Source organism: Scatophagus argus, chromosome 18 (genome assembly GCF_020382885.2).
Source record: "Scatophagus argus isolate fScaArg1 chromosome 18, fScaArg1.pri, whole genome shotgun sequence".
Taxonomy (NCBI): domain Eukaryota; kingdom Metazoa; phylum Chordata; class Actinopteri; family Scatophagidae; genus Scatophagus; species Scatophagus argus.
The window spans coordinates 15,404,629-15,429,372 of record NC_058510.1 but is presented as its reverse complement, the minus strand read 5'-3'; the positions used below and the strand labels follow the sequence as shown (position 1 = coordinate 15,429,372).

Below are 24,744 nucleotides of genomic sequence, written 5' to 3'. Positions count from 1 at the left end.
AATAAGGTTCAAATTGTTAGAATGAAGATTTATTTTACTCACTTCTCCCTCTTTTGCTCAATGCCTCTCTGCAGGTTTTAATCTGTTTCAGATCTAGATTTGTCATTTGTCACGAACTGAAAAGAATTAAGATGGAGGGTTTTAGGTAAGAGGCAGGAAAATGCGTGGCCAGAGTGGAACAGAAAGCGAGCAGTTGAGAGCCAAATGATTATGTATAGAATGTGTCAAGAGAAATAGATCTCAGAAAAACAACTAAGTCACTCTATCTCTGACAGCTGAACAGGCATGTCTTTAAAGTATTCATCGGTTTCTATGGCAAACTTTATCTTTGTATGTCCAGTATTAATAAAGTCTGCTCCTGTACATGCTAATGTTTTAGTACACTGTGCATCTTTATGGACTAGGTTTACTGACCAGTTCATGAAAAGATATTTAGTATCAATGTAGTGATTCAAACTATGGGTCTTTTCAAAGAAATATCTTCTGATGCCCAGGAACAGAGGCATTTTACAGAGTCAGCAGGATCGTAAGTAAGGAAAGTGGATAGTTAGGATGAGCATCGATCATCACAACTGCCTCAAAAGACAAATAAAATTTGATAACCACAAGTAATTCAACAAAAATCCAGGGGAAAAAAAGAGAATTTGTGCTATTACAGTGTCCAAACCCAACAAGAGCAACAGCAAGTTAATCAAGGAGCTTATTTGTCAAGAACTGGATGTGTTCCTTTACGTTTTACAGCATCTTTGTTGAGATTTTAGTGCTTTCTTACCACCAGTTCTCATCACTTCATCACCTGTTTAATCTATCTTAATCTAGTCATTTTCAGAGTGGATTATCCTGTTGACTGAGGGAGAGGGCAGAGCGTCGTGACTTACACTCAGCCCAGTCAAGATCATCTGCTGCTCAGCTCCCACTGGACTCACTAATCATGCCTGTGTGTCTGTGGATTTAAGGTAATGTTGTTATTTCTCTAAGTGTGAAAGTGTGTTAAGACCTGTACTCATGTCCATGTGTGTTTCTTTTTATTCCTTTGTCTAAATGCACACTCATGCTCAAATGTGTTTCTGCCCGTGCATCAGCATCTGCCTGACCTTGAGTGCTGAGGGTAGTCAGGGAGAAGAAGCAGTATGTTGACAGGGCTGCTCTTAAGCTGTCAACTAAGGCTAATAATGTCTAGTCCATGGCCATTTCCTGGCCTTCTATCCTGGTCTCAGCCTGTTGCTGTGGCCCTAATCCAGTCAACCTCTACCATAATGCCGTAATTGCAATCCTTAAGCTGCTGCATCCTTCCCCGGGCACAACTCACCTCCCCGCTGGCTAGATACCCCACTTTCATTAGCTTCTCACGTCCACCTAGAGCCTCATCTAATACCAGTACTTCCCAAAGTGGCAGCCAACTCTTTTAGGAGTTCTTAGCAAAACTTCAGTTTCACAAAAACATCACTCGGATGGCAAATGAGCATGGCAGAATAGTATGTGAGAATAACTTTTGGACAGGTTTAACTCCTTCACGACTGTTGCATATCCAACTGAAGACATGTAAGTGTTCTGTCACGGTGCCTCTGAAATGACAGAATATAAGACATACACTAGCCACATGTCTCTATCTGCAACCTGTCTAGAATAGGCAGTTCTCTGTTCATATTAGCCAAGCTTGAGCTCAGCGCAATAATATTACAGCTAACAAGCAAACACCACATGTACTGAGCCGCTAAGTGAAAGGAATGTGTGTTGTATCGGTACTCACACACACATGTGTAAGTTGCTTAACAACACTTGGATTTTCAGACAATAAAGCACACACTCCACCTCCACAGTGCTCCGCCGAGCCCAAGCAGCCCACTCAGCCACCAGATTCAATATATTACTTTCTCAATTGGTCCTATTGAGTTTCCCCTGCCGCTCCTAAATGAGTTAGTCCTCAGAGAGCAGGCTGGGAATGAGGGCCCAGCAGCACCGGAATTGCATTTCTGCTGCTCTACGATCTACTTTCCTCAATTTAGTCAATGCTTGACTGCAAACTGCATTTCCCAGAGTGCAACGCTCTGTGCCCTCACTCTATATCTCTTTCCATGAATCACTGCTATTTGCTATGACAACAGGGGAGCTATAGTCCCTACATGTCATGATCTAACTAGACTTCAATCAGTCCATATTATGTTGGTGGGGGTGGGGTCAACACACATTTCCCTGCCTTCCTCTGTGGGCCAGCATCTCAATGTTTTAAGGTCTCTCCCAGCAGTGGTCAGCTCAATACTAATAAAACCATAATTTACTAGGCCGGGGTTCTGATTGATAGCTCTCTCAAGGCTCTATCGATCAGCCCTCGCTCATCCAAGTGAGCATCTTTTGTTAGGGCCAGCCACTTCCTTCCCCCTTGTCTCTTTGCATAAACGTTCTCTTAGTGACTAACAGCACTGCTTTTGGAATGAATTACAAACAGGGCAACTGACATGCTGGGGAGACTCATTCTCTTTTATATGCACAGGCTGAGCTGGTACATCTGCTCTCTTCACAGAGTTAAGTACATTACTATGTCTGCAAGCTCCTGTGATGCAACAATGCTAGCTGTGAACCCAGGGAGCAGCAACCCCCCCCCAAAAAAACTTTGATCTTTCTCTTGTACCCCCTGCTGCTTCCCATCAATAATAAAACAGTGTTTCTTGTCCATTACCTGAACCCGTTGCCTCACGGTCTAGAGTAAGGTAAACTATGATCACTAGTTGGCTGTCACTGCAAACAGTCACAGATAATATAATGAACTTTTTATTTGCTTTAATTTAATTGTTCCTCCTCTTTTGTGAAACCATATCATATGTAACTCATTTTGATTCCATGGCCTCTTGTATGTAATATTGATTCATGTCATTATGTCAGCCAATAAATTTCAGTTAACCTAATAACCTCACTCTTCGAGTTGCCCTGTCATCCTCATCCATCATGTTGTTATAAGCACATTCCTACAATTTAAAGCAATGATGTTAATTAGATGTCATGTATATCAAAACCTCAGCAGTGCAGTAAATGTCAGCATTACTGGTGGTTTATTTACTGAGGAACAGCAGACACCACCGGGCATTTCTGTAAATGAGTTATTATGTCAGTGGCTTAAGGAGATGAGAAAACAGGAAACCAGAAGCAAGTTCCGCAGGTGACTAAACGCACGTTTTGTGGTAGTTTCTTGAACCACATAATATTTACATAATTGGGGTTGCTGGACTGGAAAGTCTTTCAAATGGTCAAAGGAGGGGGAATTCTTTCCGTAAAAGCTTTACTTTTTATATCTTGAGGCGTTCTTGACAGAAAGGTCTGCTGAGACGAGCACAAAAAGACAAGAAAGTAAGAGATATCTGGACTGAAGTGAGAGAACAGCCGTCTTTGGGAAAAAGTTCCGTCTCACGAGTTATCAGGAGAACGCTATGGCAAGGCATGGTGTAAAAATAATACACTGTGAAATTCAGCTCCTCTATAGACGTGTAAAATGAACAAAGTATGTATCTCTGTGGCAAACACAGACAGGGCATATAATGTGGTGAAATATCTTGGTAGAAGTAGTTACTTATTATTATTATTATTATTATTTTTTATTCTGATCAATACAGTGCAACACTGGCAAGCTGCAGCAGTGCTGCTGAAAAGGACTAAACAAAAAGCAAAACAAAACAAAAACAAAAAAACATGAGACAGCCAGTCTGTCAAAAATAGCTGAAGACCGCCGTCATAAATAACATCACAAATGCACAGAGATGCGTATGCAGTGGGTCGTGTGAAGAATTTCAAATCAGAGAAATGAAACCGCCAGCCACAAGCCTACTTATCATCAGTCTGTCTGCTTTTAGATGCTGGTGTCATAAATATCTTAGTAATCTCTGCTGGAGCTGTTGCAACAGACAGAAACAAACATCCACCCCTGAGTGAAAGTTCATAAACAGGATGATCAGGGGTTTAAGCTCAGGCATAAAATCCATCTTATTTTATGGGCATAGCATAACCGCGCAGCCCCACAGATCTGCTGCTATCTTAGTTTTGTAATAACTCTCCTTATATTGTTGACTCCTGATGAGGTCTCTCACAAGCAGACCCTGTTGTTCTACACATGTAACGGTCAGAACAAATGAGTCCAATAAACTGCTGGTTAAATATATGGCTATACAGTATGTCACCGTGACAAGGTTGAGTTATTATCTTTTCGTTCTGCAGTCTATCCAGCACACCTCTCATTTGAGTTAATACTGATTATTACATAAATGCTCCACTTTGAAAGGCTTGTCCCATTTCCAAAAAATTACTTTCAGGCCAGTGGAAATTTTCTTTTGCTAATGTAATATTATGGTATTATCGGGATGGTGGACAACGCCAATTATTCTTCCAAAAAGAGGATCATGTATTAAAATTGTCACAAAGAAGCGGTGATGAATGTGGGCGGAGCAGTCGCCATCGAGATGTCAGCATTATTGCATCAATGCATGTACAGTTTTAAGAAATTTATGATAATCTAAAGCAGAAAGTTTAAAACAAAGCCAACCTGAAACTACTGTAACGGATCTGTATTAGATTCAGTCACAGGACTTTGTGACTTAAGGATCAGTCTCTGCACTAAAAACTTGGGAGATGAAGAAGTTTCAGGAAGTGTGGCAAAGAGAAAAAAAAAAAAAAAAGAAATGAAAATGACTTTCATAAGTTTAATAGCTTAAACACATGTGACGATATATTAATAGAACTCAGATACAGAAGAAGGAATTATAGTCTCCGAAGCAGCAATGCAATTACAATGCTTCAAACAAATTGGCAGTGACCAATCATATCGCTTGACTATCTGGGGCAGAATGGTACTTTTTCAAACAAGGGCTATCTGTGGAACCAGAACAGAGGAAAAATTAATTATTGGGCTTCAGAGTGTGTGGATATGGAGTGTGTGAACATGCAGTATCTGTGAATGTACGAAGCAACTTCAAAATGTCATTAATGACAATTTTTATGCATATTGTTGTATTCTGTCTGATTGCACATGAAATGCATTATAAGGTATTGGTATCGGTTTCCAAAAGCAGTCAAAAGCTGCTAAAGAAATTTTACTACTAATTTAAGAAGCTTCATTATATTTTTTTTCCATAGATCTTTTATTTTAGATCTATTTATCTTACTGCTCCTTCAGTTTACTAAGGTGAGTTTTCATCCTGCTGTTACTAAGCAAAGTTTCAATTTGTATGCAAAAAGCAATGCAGTGTAATTGCCAAAATTAATTTAAAAAAAGGAATATTTTACATTTGACAGAGTTATTAAAAGCAAAAGCAAAATAGAAACAGACTTAGTCAATAAATCATGATGTATATGAAATATGCGATTTTAGATTTGTGTGGAGAGATGAGGCAAACATTTTCAAATGAATTTATGAAATGAATAGAAGTGCTGTATCTGTATAGTGTTTTCCACATTGTTTGCTTTCTTTCCCCCCAACAAGTTTGACTGTTGAACATTTAATATCGCCCTCTTTTTTTTGCAAAATCAACACCCTCAGCTGTTATCTTGACAAACCAACTCTACCAACAATAGTGATGCATTAAATATGCATTATTTTGTAATTTCTTTCACCCAGCTGCTACTGTCCAGTGATGTGGCTGACTAAGAGTGTTTCTCAACAAACTGAGACATGTATTATTAAGTTTAGATGTAAGAAATAAGTGTCTGCTCTCCTTAGGTTTTGAATTATGTTCACAGAGACCTTCTGGGCTTGTGCTACATTTAAAATAGTCTCCATACTGTGCAGCATTATGCTTTGCTAGTTTTGAATACATCCTTAATAACACTGAAGTGTTTTTTTTTTTTTTCAGAGGTCGGCAGAAATTCTCATTTTCACCCAAGGCAAAGGCCACTCATTGTCACTGCTTTAATGGCAGTATAAATAGACCAGGTACTCCACCTCATACATGGGCTTAATCGTGTGCCATCAGCAGCATGAACCAGCCTATTGAAACAATTGTATTTGCCACTGAGAGGATCTGTCTGAATGGATCCGGCCCCAAGTCCCGCTGAAAGCAAATGGGCTTCTGGGAAACCTTGGGCTATATGTAGGAAATGTGTGTGCCCGTGTTTGCAGGGATTATGGAGTATATTTGTGTGTGCATGCATGTGAAGAGGCTACTCTGAGTGATCACACAATGGGCATCACATCATGTGTTTCACATTTCCATTAAGATGTTTTATCCATGTGCTACAGGGCCATTTTCTACTTTTATGTTTCATCATGCAGAAGAAAACGGATGCCAGTTCAGGCACTGGTGTTTGGTCTGGATTTGCGCCTACCAAACCAAACTGGCCTAAACTGCCAAGAAACATTACACTCTTCTCTTTTAACAAAGCTGATCGTACTTGAGCCCCAGGACCAAGCAATGATGAAATCAATGCAATTTTCATGGAGTGGGGTGGTCTGGAAACGCTGCACCCAACGAAGTCCCCCCTCCCCCCTTCCCGATGCATTAGGCTGTGCTGCTTGGCTCCTCTTCCCTGCAGACAGTGATGGATCTGATTCATTTCAGTGGTGGCCTCCAGTGCTCAGTCCCATTCGGCTGGGTGACAGTGGCAAACTGGTGCTGGCTCCCCACATATCTGCCTAGCCAACACAGCAGAGCAAGGGGGAATGAAGAGGTGGTTGTAGCTGCTGGGGGCCTTTTTCGACATTTAACTTTCGCTTTTCTTATTTGTGGTTTGCAACTGACCTTAAATTTTACATTTACAATCTTATCTTTTCTCTACTCTGAGTATATTTAAATTCCCCCTAGTGATTTTATGGCACCGCTAAGCTTCCTGAAAACACTGCACCTTCAGCAGTGCATGATGGCCTGTAATGGGAGTTTAATGGATGGAATCTAAAATGAAGATCTCCCTCTCCTTTTGTGTCACACACTCCTGACATCATTCTCTACAACATAATCGATGTGCTGTGCCATAATAGCTGGTGTTGAAATGAATTTCAAATCATGTACAAACTTGTCCGAATTTCTCTCTTAATTTTATTCTAAGGGATCAAAAATGTAATAAACTTCATTGGACACCATCCTTCATCCTTCCACCAACAGAGTGATACTTTGATATTAATAATAAAAAAGTATTTAGGCTGGTTCTGACTGTGTTTGTCTGTGACCTTAACTGTCTGCTCAGTGTCAGTCGGTCTACCTGTCTGCCAGCTAGTGAGGGATTAAAGAGAACAAGAGAGTGACTGGACTGAAACGACAGAGCTCACTGAACCTTGGGACTGGCCGTTCCCTGGAGGGACATGTGTCCGCTCGTCTAGACTGGAGGAAGGGGGATAGACCAAAAAAAAAAAAAATCCACGGGGCAGCATCGGTGGGGGTGTAATAAGTACAATCGAGTTGGAGCAATAGATCCAGTCACTGTCAGGGCTGTAAGATGCAAACACGCTGCAGAGTGGTTTATTGTATAAGAAAAGGATTTCACTGCACTGAAAACCACTGTGGAAATCATTTTATCTTTTATCATGACGATCGTGAGGCATACAGTAGAAACAGGGCAGCACAAGGTAATCTAACCCTGAGGCACTGCAGCAGAAGTTGAGACACATTCAACTATTTTGTCAGACAACCATGTTTTTGATTTACCGGGTCCCGCTGTGTCGGCACTGTTATCAGCACAGTGGACTCCTTCAAATGAATGAGAGGGGTGCATGATTTTCATTCAGTGCTGCTGTTTGTTCGAAACTGACCTGTGTCAGAGGAAAAGAAGGCTCATAAAACAACTTAACTGAGTGCTGATGGATGATGAAAGATGATGGAAGAAACATGGCCAACAATTCGTACGTTAATACATTATAAGCTGTTGCGAGGAACATTTTGTATTTCATAAAAAACACATTTCCCATTCAGTCATCTGATTACTGTGTTAGATAAATAGGCCCAGTTTTCCCTCTTGTAGTGCACTATGTGTTCTTTATTTTGTCAAACAAACAGCATTTTACAAAGTTAAATATGAAGATTAGACTTGTTGAGTTTTATCGATGAGTTTTGCCTAGTATTTTGTCACTTGTCATTTTTGTGCAAGTTAGGTGGTTAAAAACAAAAAAGAATGAAGAAAGAAGCACACAGGGTGTCACGGTGATGATTGTGTGGTGAGAAGAGAAAGAAAGACAGAGGATGAGAGCCAGCAGGGAGGGTGAAGGGCAGAGAGGGGGAACTGGGGCTCAGCATGGTACTCCAAACTGACACACAGCCACGGGACACAGGCTCCAATTAGAGTCAGAGCAACACTAATCAAACCTGATCTACAACCTCTGGCTACAGGGTGAGTGAATATGTGTGAGTGAGCTGAAGTATTCACATATAAATCTACAATCCTAAAATACATGCTGTGCTTAGCATTTCACATCCAGCTAAATGGTTTTCACTACATCTCAGTTTTCTTTCAAAGAAAGTAGACTGGGATGAGCTCAGTACCACAACGGATGTTTCATGAAATTAAAAGCACCTTGCTTGCTATATTCTTGACTGTTGCCCAATAACAAATATCCACCAAGCTACAATACATATTCCTTTATCTCCCTGTCCTACAGCATTATCCCATGAGCCTGTCGATCACAAGTCAGTGAAGTGCTCCTTCGATATCATATCAAGGTGCAACGTCGGCAAAGAAAATCACACAGAGGTTTGGGGTGGGGGTGGGGTTCAGACAGTATCAGCATTACACAGGAAATGGAACTGTTTGAAGATTTACATCGTGGTGTGGTTGCTTCACAAATGTCCTGCTTTAGCTATCTTGAAGCAACAAAAACCAATGGGGGATAGATTAGGGCCAGTGGCAAGGTAGAGGAAAGCCACTCTCATTTATCATTCAGTGCAGCTGAAATGTAACTATCCCTCTTCTTCAAGTCAATATGTCTTCCATTTAAGCACAGACAGGATTTGAAATCGACCGTGCTTGCATTTTGTGCCTTATACCATATGAACTGAACCTTGGCATCATGTAGCTCATGATCAGAATGCTAATAACGATATCTGATTAGAGAGGTAAACAAAGGCAGACCAATTAAATCTTCAGAATGCTAATGAGTTCCTAGGACTTCAGTGTGACTTCTCACTGACAGTTAGCCTACCTTATTGTTTGTGGGCACCAGCCGGGCCACAATGAGCTGAATCATCCCTCGCTTGTTACCCTCTACAGACATGGATTTGCGCAGTGTCTCCATGGCCTCCTGGTTGGTCATCCCATGCAGCGACTCCCCGTTGACTGCGATGAGTTGGTCATTGACACGTAGACGCCCATCCTGCAGACAAACACCACCAGAGGAAAATTAGGTAAAACAACGTGCTTCACATCACATTCTTCTGAGTATTGTTAACATTAAGTTTGAAGAGGAACAACATGCACATTGTGTAGCTACTCCTCAGGCACAATTTTAGGGTCACATGTACAGTTTTACCCAGAAAATCCCAATAAGTACGAGGGCAAGATCATAATCTTGTTTCTCTGTTTACCTTCTCAAAAACATATATTAATGATGTTGAAGTTCTCTGCTTTCAGACAAACTGTTCCAGACTACTGGTATTTATTAACACTAAGATTTAATAGTTCAGGGGCATATGAAATATTACATATAACATAACTGCCCTGAGGAAAAAAGTCACAACATATTAGTCATGCTAACATGACTAACATGCAAACATTACGTGGCCAGATAAAAATGCCCATGACAAGGACTTTGAATCCAGGCAGCATGATGGTCCACCTCACCATTGTACTTACATGTGAGTCATTAGTTAAGGTACTGGTCAGAGTATGTGGTGCTGGGAGGAGTTACTTGCCTTGCTAGCAGCACCTCCATTGATAATGGATTTCACAAAGATGCCCAAGTCAGTGTGGTTTTCCTTGGATCGGTTACCCTTGACGCTGACCCCCAGGCCTGCTGAGCCTGAGTCATTCAGGGGAATCTCAAAGGTCATGAATTCTTGTGTAAAATCAGAGGTTAACACCACGTCGTCTTCCTCTGGTGGCTGTGGGTATTAAGGGAAAAGAGAGTTGTCTGATTTTCTTTGAAATATGTCAGCTTTCAAAAAGAAAACAAAAAACTAAATGTGAATGTTTGTCATGGTTCTGGCACTGATGATAACTTTTTATAAAAAGAAGAACGAAATGAAAAAAGGCCACAAAACCTTCATACAGCTGATAACTCAACAGCCAAAGTTGGCAAAGTGTTGTTGAGGTCGCCTATAATGTCATGGTTGCATTCAAATGGTTGTGTGAAGCCTTAACTTTGGTGAAAAGACAGAAAAGCAGAAAGGAAAAAAAAAACAGATAACTAAGACTTGTGGTGCAAAGAAATTGAAAGACCAGTGATGGTGAATGAATAGAAAATGAAAAGCAGGCAGGAGACAAGATAAAGAGGACAAGATGATGAGGGGACCAGGAGAAGAAAGCGAATGGATGGCAAGCATGTCATATATCTCTGCTGTCACCGTCAATTGGCCGTACTGTCTAGCCAAGCACCGCTAACTCCTTTCCACCAGCGTGAGCTTGCTGTAGGAACAGTAGGGACAGCAGGGAACTTTGAAAATGCCAGGTAGCAATTTGGCACTCAAACAACAGTGGCTTCCTTGGAACAACACCCCTTTGAAGGATAATTGTGACACGGTAAGAACCCGACCCTCCTTTCCCATGCAATCCATGGGCCTTTTGTTGAAAATTACCATAGTAGTGTTTTGCTGCACGGCCTGTACTGCAGATCCTTATGCATGTTACTCTTTTCAGCTGCCACAGAGGTGTGAGATGGTTACTGCTGAGTGTCTAACACCCAGCATGATCAATTCAGCTGGAAAATAGTCCATCAAACTACCACTCCAGTCTTTTTTGCTGGCAGTTTCCTTTGGTGTTTAGAAAAGAGCACCTTTAAAAAATAAACAAAGGGATAGCATTTGTGCATTTTACTTTTTACTTGAAGCCAAACAGAAGGAGGAAAGAGGTGTGAGAAAGCTGAGGGTGTAGAGGAAACACCAGACACATTAAAGAGCTGGCAGTTTCTTTCTTATGTTGAAAAAACCTGCTAGAGATTTTAGTGAATGTGTTGAAACAAAAAAAGCTTTAATCCTGGTCCACTCTTCTACCCTAACATTTGAAAAATGAAACACTGCTTATTTATCTATTTCTCAAAGAGGACGTAGCAAGTCTTCTTCTCCTACTGGTCACTGAGATGCTTGGGAGTTAGATACCTTACTTAAGGGCACCTCAGCAGAAACTGTTGAGGAAATGAGAGTTTCTTTATTCACTTTGTTCACACAAGATTATATTTAGCAGACAAAAGCTGACAACCGTCCGATCACGAACCCACTCCACAGGAAGCTGGAGAGCAGTGCTGCAACACTGCGATTGGTCAGATTGTACTGTACGTGCATGGCTATTGCCATGGCAGCCAAATCCACTTGAACAATACTGACAGAGAGAGCAATCAACCCCATAAAACCAGTCCAAAACCTCTTTAAATAGATTCACGTCAATACACACGTATGCACACACATACACATGCACACACAGCAGATGGATGGCAGCCAGGTGTGTGCCCTTCACAGCTGCTCGGATAAAGAGTGGAGCGGAGGAAAGAAGGGAAAGATAGAGCATAAGGTGTTCCTTTTTTCCGAGGCTGAGGAGTTATTAGGATGCAGCGATGCGTTCAGGTGGAGGCTCCTTTCAACACCCTCTGACTGAACCCCTATTCTCCAGACGGCTGTCCTATCTGCCCCCTTTTCTTTCTCAATGCCTTTCTTCTTCTGCTTTCAAAATGGCAGTACACCTGTCTGTACAACTTGCCAACTGGGCTTTGTCTGTGACTGGACCCTTGGTAAATTCACACTACTGGAATCCATTTAAGTGCACTGCATTTCAGCACCTCCGGTTCTATTAAAGAAATCACCGCAACTTGTCAGGAACTGACCCTTTGCTTCCACTCAGACAGCTTAAAGCGAGAACTGAAAACACTTTGTTACCCAGTGCAGGTGTGAATATAACGCATCAACAATGTTCGATGTGCATTGTTGAAAGATTGTTGATAGAAACATAATGTCAGAATTTCTATAAGCTTTGACAGCTGCTATACCAAACCTTAACTCAATGCACTGCCATCAGCTTGTTTCCAGCACTGGCTCATAGCAACGCATCACAAAATACAATTTCTACTCTGAAAGGAACATCCACAGATGAATGGCCTTGTGCGTCATTGGCAGGGTAAGTCTTTATCTTTAATGAAGATGTTTTACCAAAATAAAATAAAATAAAATAAATAGTGGCAGCGACTTACATCCCTGGTGAGGCTTTTAGCTAAGCAGTTGAAAAAAGTAATTTGTCAGATGAAAAAAATGACTTTGGATGGTCTAAGTTTCTGTGTGTGTGCATATGTGTATGTGTGCATGTGTGTGTGTGCATTCCAAAATAATGATAGAATAACCACCCACTCAGAGTCGCGTTCTGGGAATAGCAGGCCAAGGCAGAGAATGAGAGAGCAGTGTAACATTTTCATCAGACAGGAACAAGTGCCGCTAGCCAAGAATGAGTTTGTCAGGCTGCTCGACTGACTTTGTTGCACCGATTCGGCTCAGGCAGAACTGGATTCAACTACCTCTGAACAAGAGAAGAAAGAAAGTCGGCTCATTGTTCCAAGCTCAGCCCTGTGTGCACCTGGGACAGATAGCACAAAAGCACTGACAATAGATGAACTGATGTAAAAACACTGAAAAGGTTGCATGGTTAAATCAACTTCAAAAAAGCACCAGGCAAAAGTTTTATGCAAAATATATCTGTGTTATCAGTCAAATTCCAAAACTCTTCACTGCAGCAGCTTGGGTTCAACATGTTTTCTCAAATCATTTTTTTTTCAGGTACAGTCATTGGCAAAAAAACTCCCGCTGACATGGAGTGACAAAACTGCACTCACTAATGGTGGCTGAATGTCTCTAACACCTCCAGCCCAACTAGCTGTTAAAAGCAGGAAGGAAGTCTACCTGACTGTGAAGACACTTTATTTTTAGATTACATTAACAATGTTGATTCCTGTAGAGTGCTTTCATATCTGCTTTTAAGGGCATAATATGCAATATTTCCCTAAAAAAACAATGTATTGACTTATACAGAAGTAATTTCTCAGTAATTTTCTGTATTAGAGATTTCTAGGCATCAGCAGCACTGTGTAGCCAATAACAGTGCAAGATCAGAGCTCCGTAAAGTCTTTTGTCTCTGTCTCTCTGTCACTCTATGATACAAACAACTAAAATATTCTACATATAAGGCCTCTAACTTTGCATGCAGTTGATGGCTACCTCACGTCCTGCATTCAGCAAGTGGACCACTGCATAAACAATGACCTGCTGGAAAGTTAATGCTGTTCCATAGTGACAAACAGAGTTATAATGTTTAGACATGTTTACAGTCCCCCAAAATTGTCCTCCTGTAATCTGGTCCACTAGTTTTAATCCTATAGGTAGTCCACGGTTTACTTTATTTACTTTTCCTGCTCAAATACTCCTTATCTACATTGGCACTGTTTATAGTGTATAGACTCTCTGCCATTTCAGAATAGGTGTCATGGTCAAACCACATTACACTGACATACATCATTCTCTGTTTTAAGGGAAGAGGTCTAAAGAGTGTGTATTTGCATTCTGCAACACAGGTCAAAAAATACATTTCAAAAGATACCACAGCTGGCTGCAAATATGAAACCTACTGGTGCAGAGCTCAAACTTAGCAAACCGATTTTGTGTGTGTGAAGCAGTTGTAATATCATTTAGCCCAACAGCTCGTCACAAAAGCCCATGTCCTTTTCGTGTTGCACCCGGACACAGCCCTGCAGTCACAGTCCATTATAAGATTAAGTCCTTTATTAATTAAACCTGTGATGGGGTAGCATCCATTCATTACAGTCTATTGTCCTGATAGGGGAGGACGATAGAGGCAGCATTGGAGCAGAGACACAAGCAGGTGAACAGAACAGGGCAGAGAGAGGAAAGCATCGCTCATTACTCCAGCAACAGAGCCGTCTGCTTAATAGATCTTTTTGTTTTGTTTCTACCTCACTTAACTTGCCACATGCTAATAAGAAAGGTGTGCTAAGTGTGTGTCAAAGAAACAGAGCAACAGAAAATGCAAGAGTGAGGTGCAGGAGAGAAAAGAGAGTGCAAATGAATCACAATTACTTCTATTCACACATAACTCTGAGTTCTCCTCACATCACTGCCTAAAACAATTAACACTGCTGGAAACTTCTCTCCACACTTGGCCCAATTTGGCTACATAAAGGTCATTGGAAATGAATTTAAAAGGGCTAAAAGAAATCAGCCATGGGTGTAATTGCCAGAGTGGTGCAGCGTGATAAGTATTGTAACACAAATTTCTTTTGGCGGTGTTTCTACTGGCAACATTTTCTGACAAAAGAGACCGAATATTAAATACATCTAAATCTACAAACAAATGCAAGGTTTTCCAGGTATGGTGAAGAACTGAAAGCTTTTACACAACACTAAAGGACATGAAGCACACAGCTGGCAGTGGCAGGTGTTAAGTCTTGGAGAACTAACATTACACGTTCTTCACTGGGCAGTCCAGCAGATTTTGACTCAGTGGGCCTGTTACCCTTCGGGGTTTTTGTAAACGAGAAAGCTCATTCGGCTCATTAGCAGAATAAGGTCTGTTTCTGTGGGGGCACCTGAGAGGCCAGATCCATCCACATCCCTGCAAATGCATTATGGCTACTGGCAATCGATGAAGGCATTAAGTGAGGTACTATGAGCAACCAAAACAGACCAATAGACAGGACTGGCGTGACATAGGATGTTTCTGAAAACAATTTAGGAAGCATTTACAAGTAATCCACAGCAACATAAGAAAATAAAAGGTGACTTTCTAAGTGTACTTGGCAACTGGGAATGTTTGCAAAAGCTTTTCAGTGGGACCAAAGTGGAGACGAACATCATGAAGCAGATGCCTCTCATTTCAAGCTTTGCTGTGTCCAACTGCACAGACACACTTCAACCCTTTATGTGTTCCATAAACAGACGCTGAATCCCCTTCGGGAGAGTGACTGTGTCGCCATGAGTGGCCTATAACTACCTTGTTTATCGGCATAGCACAATGCTGTGGTGCACCCGCCCGTTCTCTGCACTGACAGCAAGCATAATTATGTGAACAGCTGCTGAAAAGTGCTAAACGAAAACAGGTGGCGTCGACGAGACACGCTCGCAAATCGTTAACCAGGCTGGCATTGTCTTCCACCACGCTTGGCAGCATTAGCTTTAATTACGACCGAGCATGTTTCTGAACTCTGCACTTTTATCAGGAAACCTTTCTATAGGAGCCAAATTAATAATGTAGGGAGGACTCATCAGCATTCCTGAAACACAAGGTGTCAGTGCAAAACAAAAGAAAAGCAAGAGGAGAAAAGAGACAGGAATAGAGGAGGAGTGAAGTGCAGACTGTTTTTCTGCTAAACTTAGGAGAGTAAGACCAAAGGATGAATTTTATAAAGCTTTCAGCAGACAATTTGGATAAAGTGTCCCAATAAGAGGATGCTTTTTGGAGATGGGGAATAGATTTTTGGTGCCATGGTAACACATCGGAGCCTTTACCTACAAGATCAACATGCCCTGTCATTTCAGAGACACTTTGGGCATAAAGTGGAAGAGAAAGTGACCTCTAAGATGCTGCCAAACCTTTCAAAAGAGCTCTGTAATGTCATAGATGTTCTCACTGATTGCAGGCTGCCAAACCACATTTCTACACTGTTACCTCCAAAGGCCATTTCTATAATTTGACTTCACCTGAGTTCCAAATGTATTTTCAGAACAAACTGAGAGAGGAGGGGTCAGCTATTTCTAGACGTTTGTAATAGCAGAGCAATTTGCTGATTACACTCAATTATTCCAGCAGCTGATCTGTTTTTAAGTTATATCACTGAGTACGACAGGGAATTCATTTTCGAAAAAGTGTGACTACTGGCAAAAACGTAACAGGACCTTAAATTATCAGCTCTACCAGTAAGAAATGACTCACCTCTTAGAGCTGTTTGCCAAGTATTACTAAGGTAAAATATCTGGCTCAGTATCCTGCTCTTATATAAATAAACCCCTTAAAAGACAGACAAGAAAAAAATCTGCTTTCAGTACTTTATTAGCAAAAGTCGCAACAAATTACATCACCCTTACAGCGAGGCGAAAAAGCATTACTCTGACCGACATCTAATTATATTAACACCAAAGATGTCATTTTTTTTGGCATGCTATAGATACCACACAGCTGAAGATAGCATTGTTTATCGCTGCTTCGGGGAAATAACCCAGAAGTTTTATCATCTTCTAAATGCTGTGCTGATAGAGCATTCAGATGTTAGTGCTTCGTGTCTGTAAGATGGAGGAGTAAAATTACATGTAAGCCAAGATACAGATGAAAGTTGAAGGAAAATCTGAATGTTGCACATATAATTGTTTCATTAATGTTTCAGATTTGTTCGTTTCTGTATTTTTTATACAAAATCAAAAGCAAACTGGTTCTAGATCAAATCTGTGTGTGTATTTGGTACCCATTACCAGCTAACAGTAATGTGTCATTAAAGATGTATCCGTTCCCACAAGTTTTCAACTTAGAGGTGTTTTTCCAAATTGTACTGTTTTAACTGAAAAGTTAAATTCCATGTTGAGGGGTAAGTGAAAAAATGAGGAGTGAGCTTGGCTTTTACTCAACAGATCTGTGTATCATTTAGCTGTCTCCACAGACAGGGGATGGTGTTGTGTTTGCCTTGTATCAATTCATTTCTCCCTCTACCGACTCGGTAAATGGATCTCGGTAGCAAGGAAATCAATACAGCTTCATAAGTCTGTTCTTGTCTTCTGACTTTAACCTCAGTGTACTGAGGCCAACAAAAGCCAGCTGAGTAACACTGTTAGAGAAATTATTAAGAAAATGGAAGGCACATATCATCTGCTGAGACTAATCGTGCAGAGCAATGCAACACTGATGATGATTACCTGAAATTGGGTGAGAAAAACAAGGGTCAGCTTGTTTGAGTACCTTGTTCATCTGAATGAATAAGGTACTCAAACAGGTGCTTTTATCTATGCTTTATTTTTATTTCTGATGTATATGATGATTCCACAATCTTAAGTAAATGGGATTATTTCAGCTAAAACCCTCTTCAAATGGGGCAGTCATGAAAGCCTCAATTACAGTCTAGTGGTAAAAATGTGTCAGGGAGGATTTCATACCAGGCCACCAAGGTTGGCACTTATGAAACAGGCCATTAGTCTATAATTGTCAGCAATACTGTCACGCATTTGTCTACTGCGTTCCCAGCATTTGCACAAGCCATAAATTTGGCTGCTGCATCAATCAGAGTCCATAATTAATTGTGCAATTAAGATTCTCATTGCTTGGCAGATATAGCTGCTAATGGATCAGTGACAAGTATGATACGATCATAAAGAGGGGATTTTAATGTAGTGTTTAATTGCTCTTATGTGGTCCACAGTGTTACAACAGAGGCTTCACAAGCCCATTTGTTCTCCACAGCCCGCAGTCATATTGGAAGTAGAATATACTGTTCATCTAGGGTCATGTGTCTGGTCTAAACTGAATGGCACGACAACAGGTGAATTAATGTGGATTTTCATCATGAGCAGCAGGGTGTGGACACACACACGTTTAAGAGGAGGCAGGAATACCTCCTTGACTGTTGCCATTCCTTATTGCACAGTGAAGCATGACATTTGATTTAGTTATTACGAGGGAAAAAAGGAACCTGGAAACACAATCTGCACTCCACAAAGCTGGGTGATGTGGTCTGGAGGCTCAGCGGTGCTCGCAGTTGTAAACACAAACAGTGCTGCACACTGGGAGATAAATGCCAACAATAAATAACATCCACTGGCTATGCGTGGGAAGTGTGTAGTATATTTATATGTGTGTGTGTGTTTAAAAGTGTGCCTTTCTTGGTTGTGTGTGGGAATTTTGGTGATGTGTATATGTGTAAGTGTGTCTGTGGTTGTTTCATAATACGGCTTTATTGTCGAGCCTTGCTGTGGTCAGCATCACCAGGCAGGTAATTGCGTCTGAGGCCATGAATACCATGAATAATGTGAACGGAGAGGGGACAGTGTGGTGGTTGCAGTCAGACAAGTGACAGAGGGCCCGTCTGAGGCAGAATCAAACACCATTTGTTTTGAATATCAGTCCCACCTAACCCCAGTCCATCCATATTTTGCTTATTTTCATGTTGCTCCACTTTTCTTACTGCATTCCTTTATCTGTTTATGTAAGATGAACAGGTCCTCCAAATGACTTTCACTTTCACGTCTAATTAGAATCTTTACAGAGGACAGCAGCAGTCAGAGATCCTTCATTAAGCTATCTTAAAGCCACAAAGTACTGAGTCACTTCTCATATGCATACGTATTTTAAATTTTCACGCAAGTCATTCTGCCTCTTCATAACAGCCCCCTGTGAGTTATGAATTAACCTCCAAACCCGTAGGGGGCAGCAATACTTCTCACTTTCTGCCTTTAATCTGTTCAGATCACTGATTCAAACTCCCAGAGCTGTCAAGTGAAGGAGCAGCACAGCATAAAGTGACTTTGTTCACATAGTCATTGATCAGTCTCCTGCTGTGTCTTGTTCGAGTTGGGCTTTTCGAGAACTCTGTATGGATGTCTCTGCACATCTCTCCCATCATCTTTTAATGAACACATCTGATAACCTGAAGGTCACAGCGTTCATCCCATAGAACAAACCATGTAGAACAAAACAGAGAACCAAAGAGGATAAAGTCCTTGTAAAACACTCTATTAATATGGATGGCAAGGGTGAAAGAGAGGGGAAAAGGGTATGAAAGGGCAGACTTATTCGTGATGAGTCCAGTGGAAAAGGTGGTGATTTGGTAAAGGTTAAAGCTGCTCTACTTCTCTGATGCAACATAATGTATCTGTTTGAAAATGTCTATTGATACCCTTAGAGTGTAAAGGGAGAGCTAAGCAGTGAGACAAAGACGGGGGAATCACGGCAGCAACACCCCACTCTGCTCTATTGCCACTTTAACCTTTCTCTTCCCAAAGACTACGTATTTTTTGAAAGCTATGGAGAGCTACTGCTCTTGCTACTGAAAGCATGTCAAAATATAACCCGAGCGTGGTAATTAAAGACACAAGACAAACATGCTGGGAGTGTAAATTAATTCCTCTGGGGGTGTGCGCAATGTGCCTGGCATACAATAAAACATCTAAACAGAAGGAGATATAGAGGGATTTTCAGCACTGACATTAAACATCAGCAAGCAAATGTCAACTAGACAAAAACGAAAAGTCTCTTTTCTATTTTCATCTATCTGTGTGTGTGTGTGTGTGTGTGTGTGTGTGTGTGTGTGTGTGTGTGGAAGGTCTTACTTCTTTGACAGATGCCTGTGGTTTTCTGGTATGTCACTCACGCCACAATTTAAAACATCATCACATTGTCATTGAGGGTATTACATGAATGACAGCATGTCATGCCCTCGTGTTTATGCATATCCTCACAATGTGTGGATGCACGCGCACACACACACACACATCCAGAGTGTGTGACAGAGGAGGCAATTACCAACCATGCTTTCCCTCCATGCTTTATTTGCAATAACTGTCATCGTCAGAGCCTTGGCCTCCTTATCTGATTTTTATGAACATACTTGTGAGGATTATTGAGTTTTGTGAACGCACTGCAGGGGAATGTGAAAGTGTGTAAGAGAATGAGAAAAAAGCAGCAGCAGGGGAAAGAGTAGTAAAATGCTAATCAGAAGTAGAAAACAATGAAATATTAACTAGTAGCCTTTCACAGCACGTAGAAGCTGGTCAGAAGAGAGGAAAAAAAAACACAAAAACAGAGACACATTATTAGACAGTGTTCCCACAATGAGCTGTTTCTAATCACGTCACGCCTGAGGAGCTAAGAGAGTGTAGCCATCAAACTCTCACAAAGCTCCGTTCCTGAGTCGACAGCCCAGGGGCAGTCGTGCATTTTTTAACGCTGCTCACAGCTGCTGTCATGGCTGCTGAGAACAGTCTGGCGCATCTCTCCAGTTAGACTCTAAATGTTGGCTGTAGTGGTTAAAGGGCCTGCTGCGTCACCTGAAGGTCAGAGGTTTGATGCCAGCAGTAGCCAGTAAGATCATGCATAGCAACATTATGTTGTCTTATTTTAGCATCAATAGCAAATTTTAATATTGTGCAAATTTCTTAATTTTAAATCTTGTGACTCCTTTAATGTTAGCAGGAATAAAATATGAGCCCATTTGCCATTTTATGAATGTTAAAATGAAAGTAAAGCTGTAGATCGATTAAAGTGAAACGAAGTCTGGGGGGTGGTGCGCTTTGAGGTGGAGAAACAGCACATTAGCGTAAAATTTCTCTCAGTGGGCCATTACTCTACAGGTTGAACAACTCCTATGGCGGGGTTAACAGTCCGGCTGCCAGGCTGAGTATTACAGGTAGGAATGTAGTTGGCACCGGGGGCCCCTGGACAGAAAAGGTGCTGTGACACCCGAGCCTGCTGTCAGAGCGACTGAGCGCAGGCTGGACGAGGGCAGCAGCCTCACCATCTGCTGCACGACAGCCAAAGTCACCCTGTATTCAGACTGTGTGTCTCAGTGTGAGAGTGCGTTTGTGTATAAGTTCAAAGTTGTGTCTGCTCATGCACATCACTGTGTCTGTGTGTACTGGCCAGTGTGTGTGTGTGTGTGTGTGTGTGTGTGTGTGTGTGTGTGACAGAGAGAGGGAGAGAGACAGCATATGCTAAAAGCAGAGTTTGTGTCTGTTTGTGCACATCAAATGCTCTTGTTTGAATGTATGTTTGATCATAAATGTGTGTGTGTGTGTGTGCTGCATAGCTGTAGCTGTTTCTGTTTGAACACATTTATTGTATACATTCCATAACTGTGTGTTTACTCGTCAGTGTGTGTCTGTGTGCGCTGGCGGGGGTGCAGATGGCTGTGTACCTGGTTCTCACATATTCTGTTGGGGTTCAAGTGAGGGACTTCAAAGCCATATTCTAAAACGGCCTCTGAAAATGCATTTAAGTTTAATATCCCTTTTAAATCAAAATTATCAATCGTAATTCTGATTCATATTCCTTTTTATGACACTTTGTATACATTCTAGCCATAAGTCCCTTGGAGGGGAGCAACCCATTAATGAATACTGCACTGACAGAATTACGTAATAGACAAAAGAATGTAAAAAAACTGCAATGCAGAAAGCATGATGGACGGAGAAGTTGAATGGCGAAAGGAGCAAAAAGGCACATCAGTGCAGCCACCATGACCTTTGCCATACTCCTAGAGTGAGTTCATTGAGTCAACTAGGATATGCTGAATCAAAGAGATTAAAGTGACCCAGCATATGTATCATATCGGCACAGAGTTTGGTTCAGTCAGAGTAAAAAATGACCTAAGTTATGCGAAAAACCCAGTTTCCGTCAATTCAATCATCAAATATATCAGTTATGAAATGTAGGAATTACAAGGCGTTGCAATCAACTGTTGAAGTGAGATTGTTTTTCTTAAGTGGGGTAGCAGGAGTGAAAACAGGTTATAAACCGAGGAGCTTGAGCCTGGGTACTGACCACTTCTCGAGGCAGCAGGGAGTCCTCTTGGCGAATCACCAACAGATTGACAGTCCCACCCATGGGTGTGGCTCGGAGCAGGGCCACCACCTCTTCCTGGCTCTTACCATTCAGGTCCACTCCGCTAACCTAGACACACACACACACACAAAATAATAAATAGTCAGCACATACATATAGGAAAAAATAAATGCACACACAGATATACACAAACTAGGAACAAACAAGGAATAAAGTGTCGCCAAAAGAGTAATTAGACTCTGAAATATCATCCAATCTCACAGAACTTAATATTCACTTAAAATTATAGGGAGTTAAAAAGGTCTGCCTCACCTCCAGCAGCCGGTCTCCTGCTTTTAATCGGCCATCGTGGATAGCAGCCCCTCGAGGAAGGATGTTTTTGACATAAATGGGGGCACTGCCACCAATGGGGACATCTCTGGATGTGATGCTGAACCCAAGACCCTCCTGACCTAGTAAAACGTTGGAAAACAAATGGATAGGTAGAAATGTAATGAGATTGCATTTTACTGGTTGGTTTTTCTTACGCCGTCTCATCATTCGCCACAAGATGAATCCTTGACATTTCAGTGTCTTGCTCAAAGACATTTCATTAGGCGAGTTTGGCCAAAAAGAGTGCATGAACCTGGGCAGTAAAAGTGAAATACTGTCAACCTACATGCTCTTGAGCTGTGCTTCCATCTGTGGAAGCTTTAATGTTCTGACTGGGAAGAAGCAAATATCATGCATGTGTTTATGTTTAGTAAAGTGTTCCAGTACCTCATAAATCTTTCTCCGGGTAAACATAATGACACCCATTTTCTTGCTTCAATTCAAAAAGTTACATATGTACTGTACAGCATGGTGTCTATGTTAGTGATGAAATAATTAGATTATTTTGTCTATTTATGCATTTTGGTTATTTAAAAGTGAGAAAGGAAAAAATGCAGTGCCAAAGCATCATCGTGCTTCAACTGTGACTCTTAGAAAGAGGCCAGACTGTTCATTTCTGAAAGATCACTGCTGTAATGTGAGTAACCACTGTGAAGGGATCAAATTATGGTTTTCTACCATGTTCTGAGCCTCCTATAGTTAATACAAGCAAACTCACATACATCCTGACATTTTTTTATTGGTTTGCCATCAGGGTGTGTCCCACTCAGGTTTTTTAGAAAGTAAAAAATGAAAATATGTCCCTAACTCTAAATTTAGCTTCAATGCTATGAACCAAAATTGAGCGTTTATGGTAAATGCATGTGGACTGTAAAGCCACTCTTGCAAGTTCTGGTTGGATTAAAGACTGGTTATGGACCAGAATAAGCAGAAAGAAGTGAATGATTATGGATTGCAGAATGTATAAAAATGCTCTTTGATAGCCTCTTAAAATGTATTGCACTACACCTAAATAGCAAAAAATGCTGTTTTCTAAATCATCCATGTACCATATGCCAGATGTTCTAACCAGCAAACCCTTCAGACTTTTTGGCATGAAAAGTTCAAATCATGTCTGGGTCGAGGCATCTTTCAACTATATTTAGAATAGTTTAAAGTTCTGATTACACAGAAAGCAGTGATCATTATGCGCTCATTAAAAGGTGTTGCTTGGCCTATTGATGTATCACTGAGTGAGAGCTATGTGTCTTTCAGAAGTATAGTGAAAAGCTGCATTTGAGAAAAGACTTGAGACATCAGCTGTGCAAAGCCATTTGCTTTAGGTTTCAGGGCTGACCTTTAAGGTTCATCAAATGAATATGAATTGCTGGTGTAGAGGAAGTAAGCAAATACAATAACGGATAAGTAAGAGGATCTGAGGCCTGACCTTTTCCGCTTACCAGACCCGAATTTGTCAAATAAAAGCAAGAAATGGTTTCAAATGTCAGCTAGGGAATAAGGTAAACCAAATAAATTGTGTTTGTTAGGTTATTCCTTGACAGAATATTTAAAAATGCAACGGCCCTGTAACATAATACCATTACAGGAGTCATTAAGAACAGCATTCAGAGAGAGAGATTCCACTATGTATAACCTCGCTGTTTTGAGCAGTCAGGTGGGAATGTCATGTTATGTGGTTTTAGCGGAGGCTTTTCTGATGGTAACAACAGTGATTAGTATTCAAGTCAAAGTAGCTGCTCATTTCACAGAGCTGTCAGCACCTCTGATGGTTCATCATGGCCTACTTTTCCCCAGAACGTCTCTCAAGCAGTCTGTCGAACTGTCTGTCGTCTCACTGACAGTGATGGTGTTGATGAACAAGAAACACAAAGAGGGAGAAGCGCAGATCGTAACTTTCGCTTGACTTCTGCACATAAACAAACTTGTGGAAAGGTGATGAGGAGGTTGCTTATAAAGTCAAAAAAAGTTGAGCTGTTGATGATAATGACGTGCTATCCATAATAACTAGACAGAAATAGCTGCAGAGTTTGTCGGCATGAATTCCTAACTTTCAATACAAGGTCACACCACAAACATGTCAGTCAGCCCCCTACTCAGAGTACTATGAAACTATAAAGGCAGTTTTTCTTTTTCCACTCTTACCAAGTGCTCGATCATGGGGGAAATGTTGGCTTTCTATGATAAAGACTAATTTAAAGAGTGCGGTCCAGAACTGCTCTATGCGGAAAGTGTCATAAAGTTACCTTTTGTTGTGATGTAATACTATAAGAATAAACTGAATTTAACTGATTTGGAAAGATAGATTTATAAAAGAAGGGAGATTTTATTTCCAACCAAAAAAGATGACGGTAGTACCAATGTCTTACAGTTTTGGATCAGGATAAGCTACACATTATGGCTTCTTTTACAAGTCCTCAGCATCACTTTCTTCGTTCCCCTTTTGCACTGTGACCCCCCTCCCCCTCCTATGCCAGTCCATTCCCTCTGCCCTGGCCCTCCCTGCACACAACCTAATGAGGAGAATCAAACTCCGGCCCATTGTAAGCTCCAGTCGTTAATGTTCTCCAATCAGGCAATTAGGGGAATGCATCTCTAACAGGCCTGCAGTAATTAACCACTGACGTCTTTATTTTGGGTAATAGAAGACCAGGATAAAAGTAATTGTATCCCTTTCTGGATTAGTTGGAATCCTGGCTCCAATAAGCCAATTAAACAGCAAACATG

At 41.1% G+C, this 24,744-nt stretch overlaps 1 protein-coding gene across 4 annotated transcripts in view; it reads right to left on the bottom strand.

Moving 5' to 3' along the window:
• Positions 1-24,744, bottom strand: part of LOC124049562 (partitioning defective 3 homolog) — a 314,519-nt gene that overhangs the window by 133,662 nt on the left and 156,113 nt on the right. For all 4 annotated transcript variants that reach the window (XM_046371346.1, XM_046371347.1, XM_046371348.1 and 1 more), the window contains exons 11-14: positions 21,961-22,100; positions 21,628-21,756; positions 9,816-10,004; positions 9,107-9,277 (exon numbers count right to left, since the gene is read on the bottom strand). In XM_046371346.1, the coding sequence (XP_046227302.1) occupies positions 9,107-9,277; positions 9,816-10,004; positions 21,628-21,756; positions 21,961-22,100 (629 nt within the window). The remainder of the gene's footprint in view (positions 1-9,106; positions 9,278-9,815; positions 10,005-21,627; positions 21,757-21,960; positions 22,101-24,744) is intronic.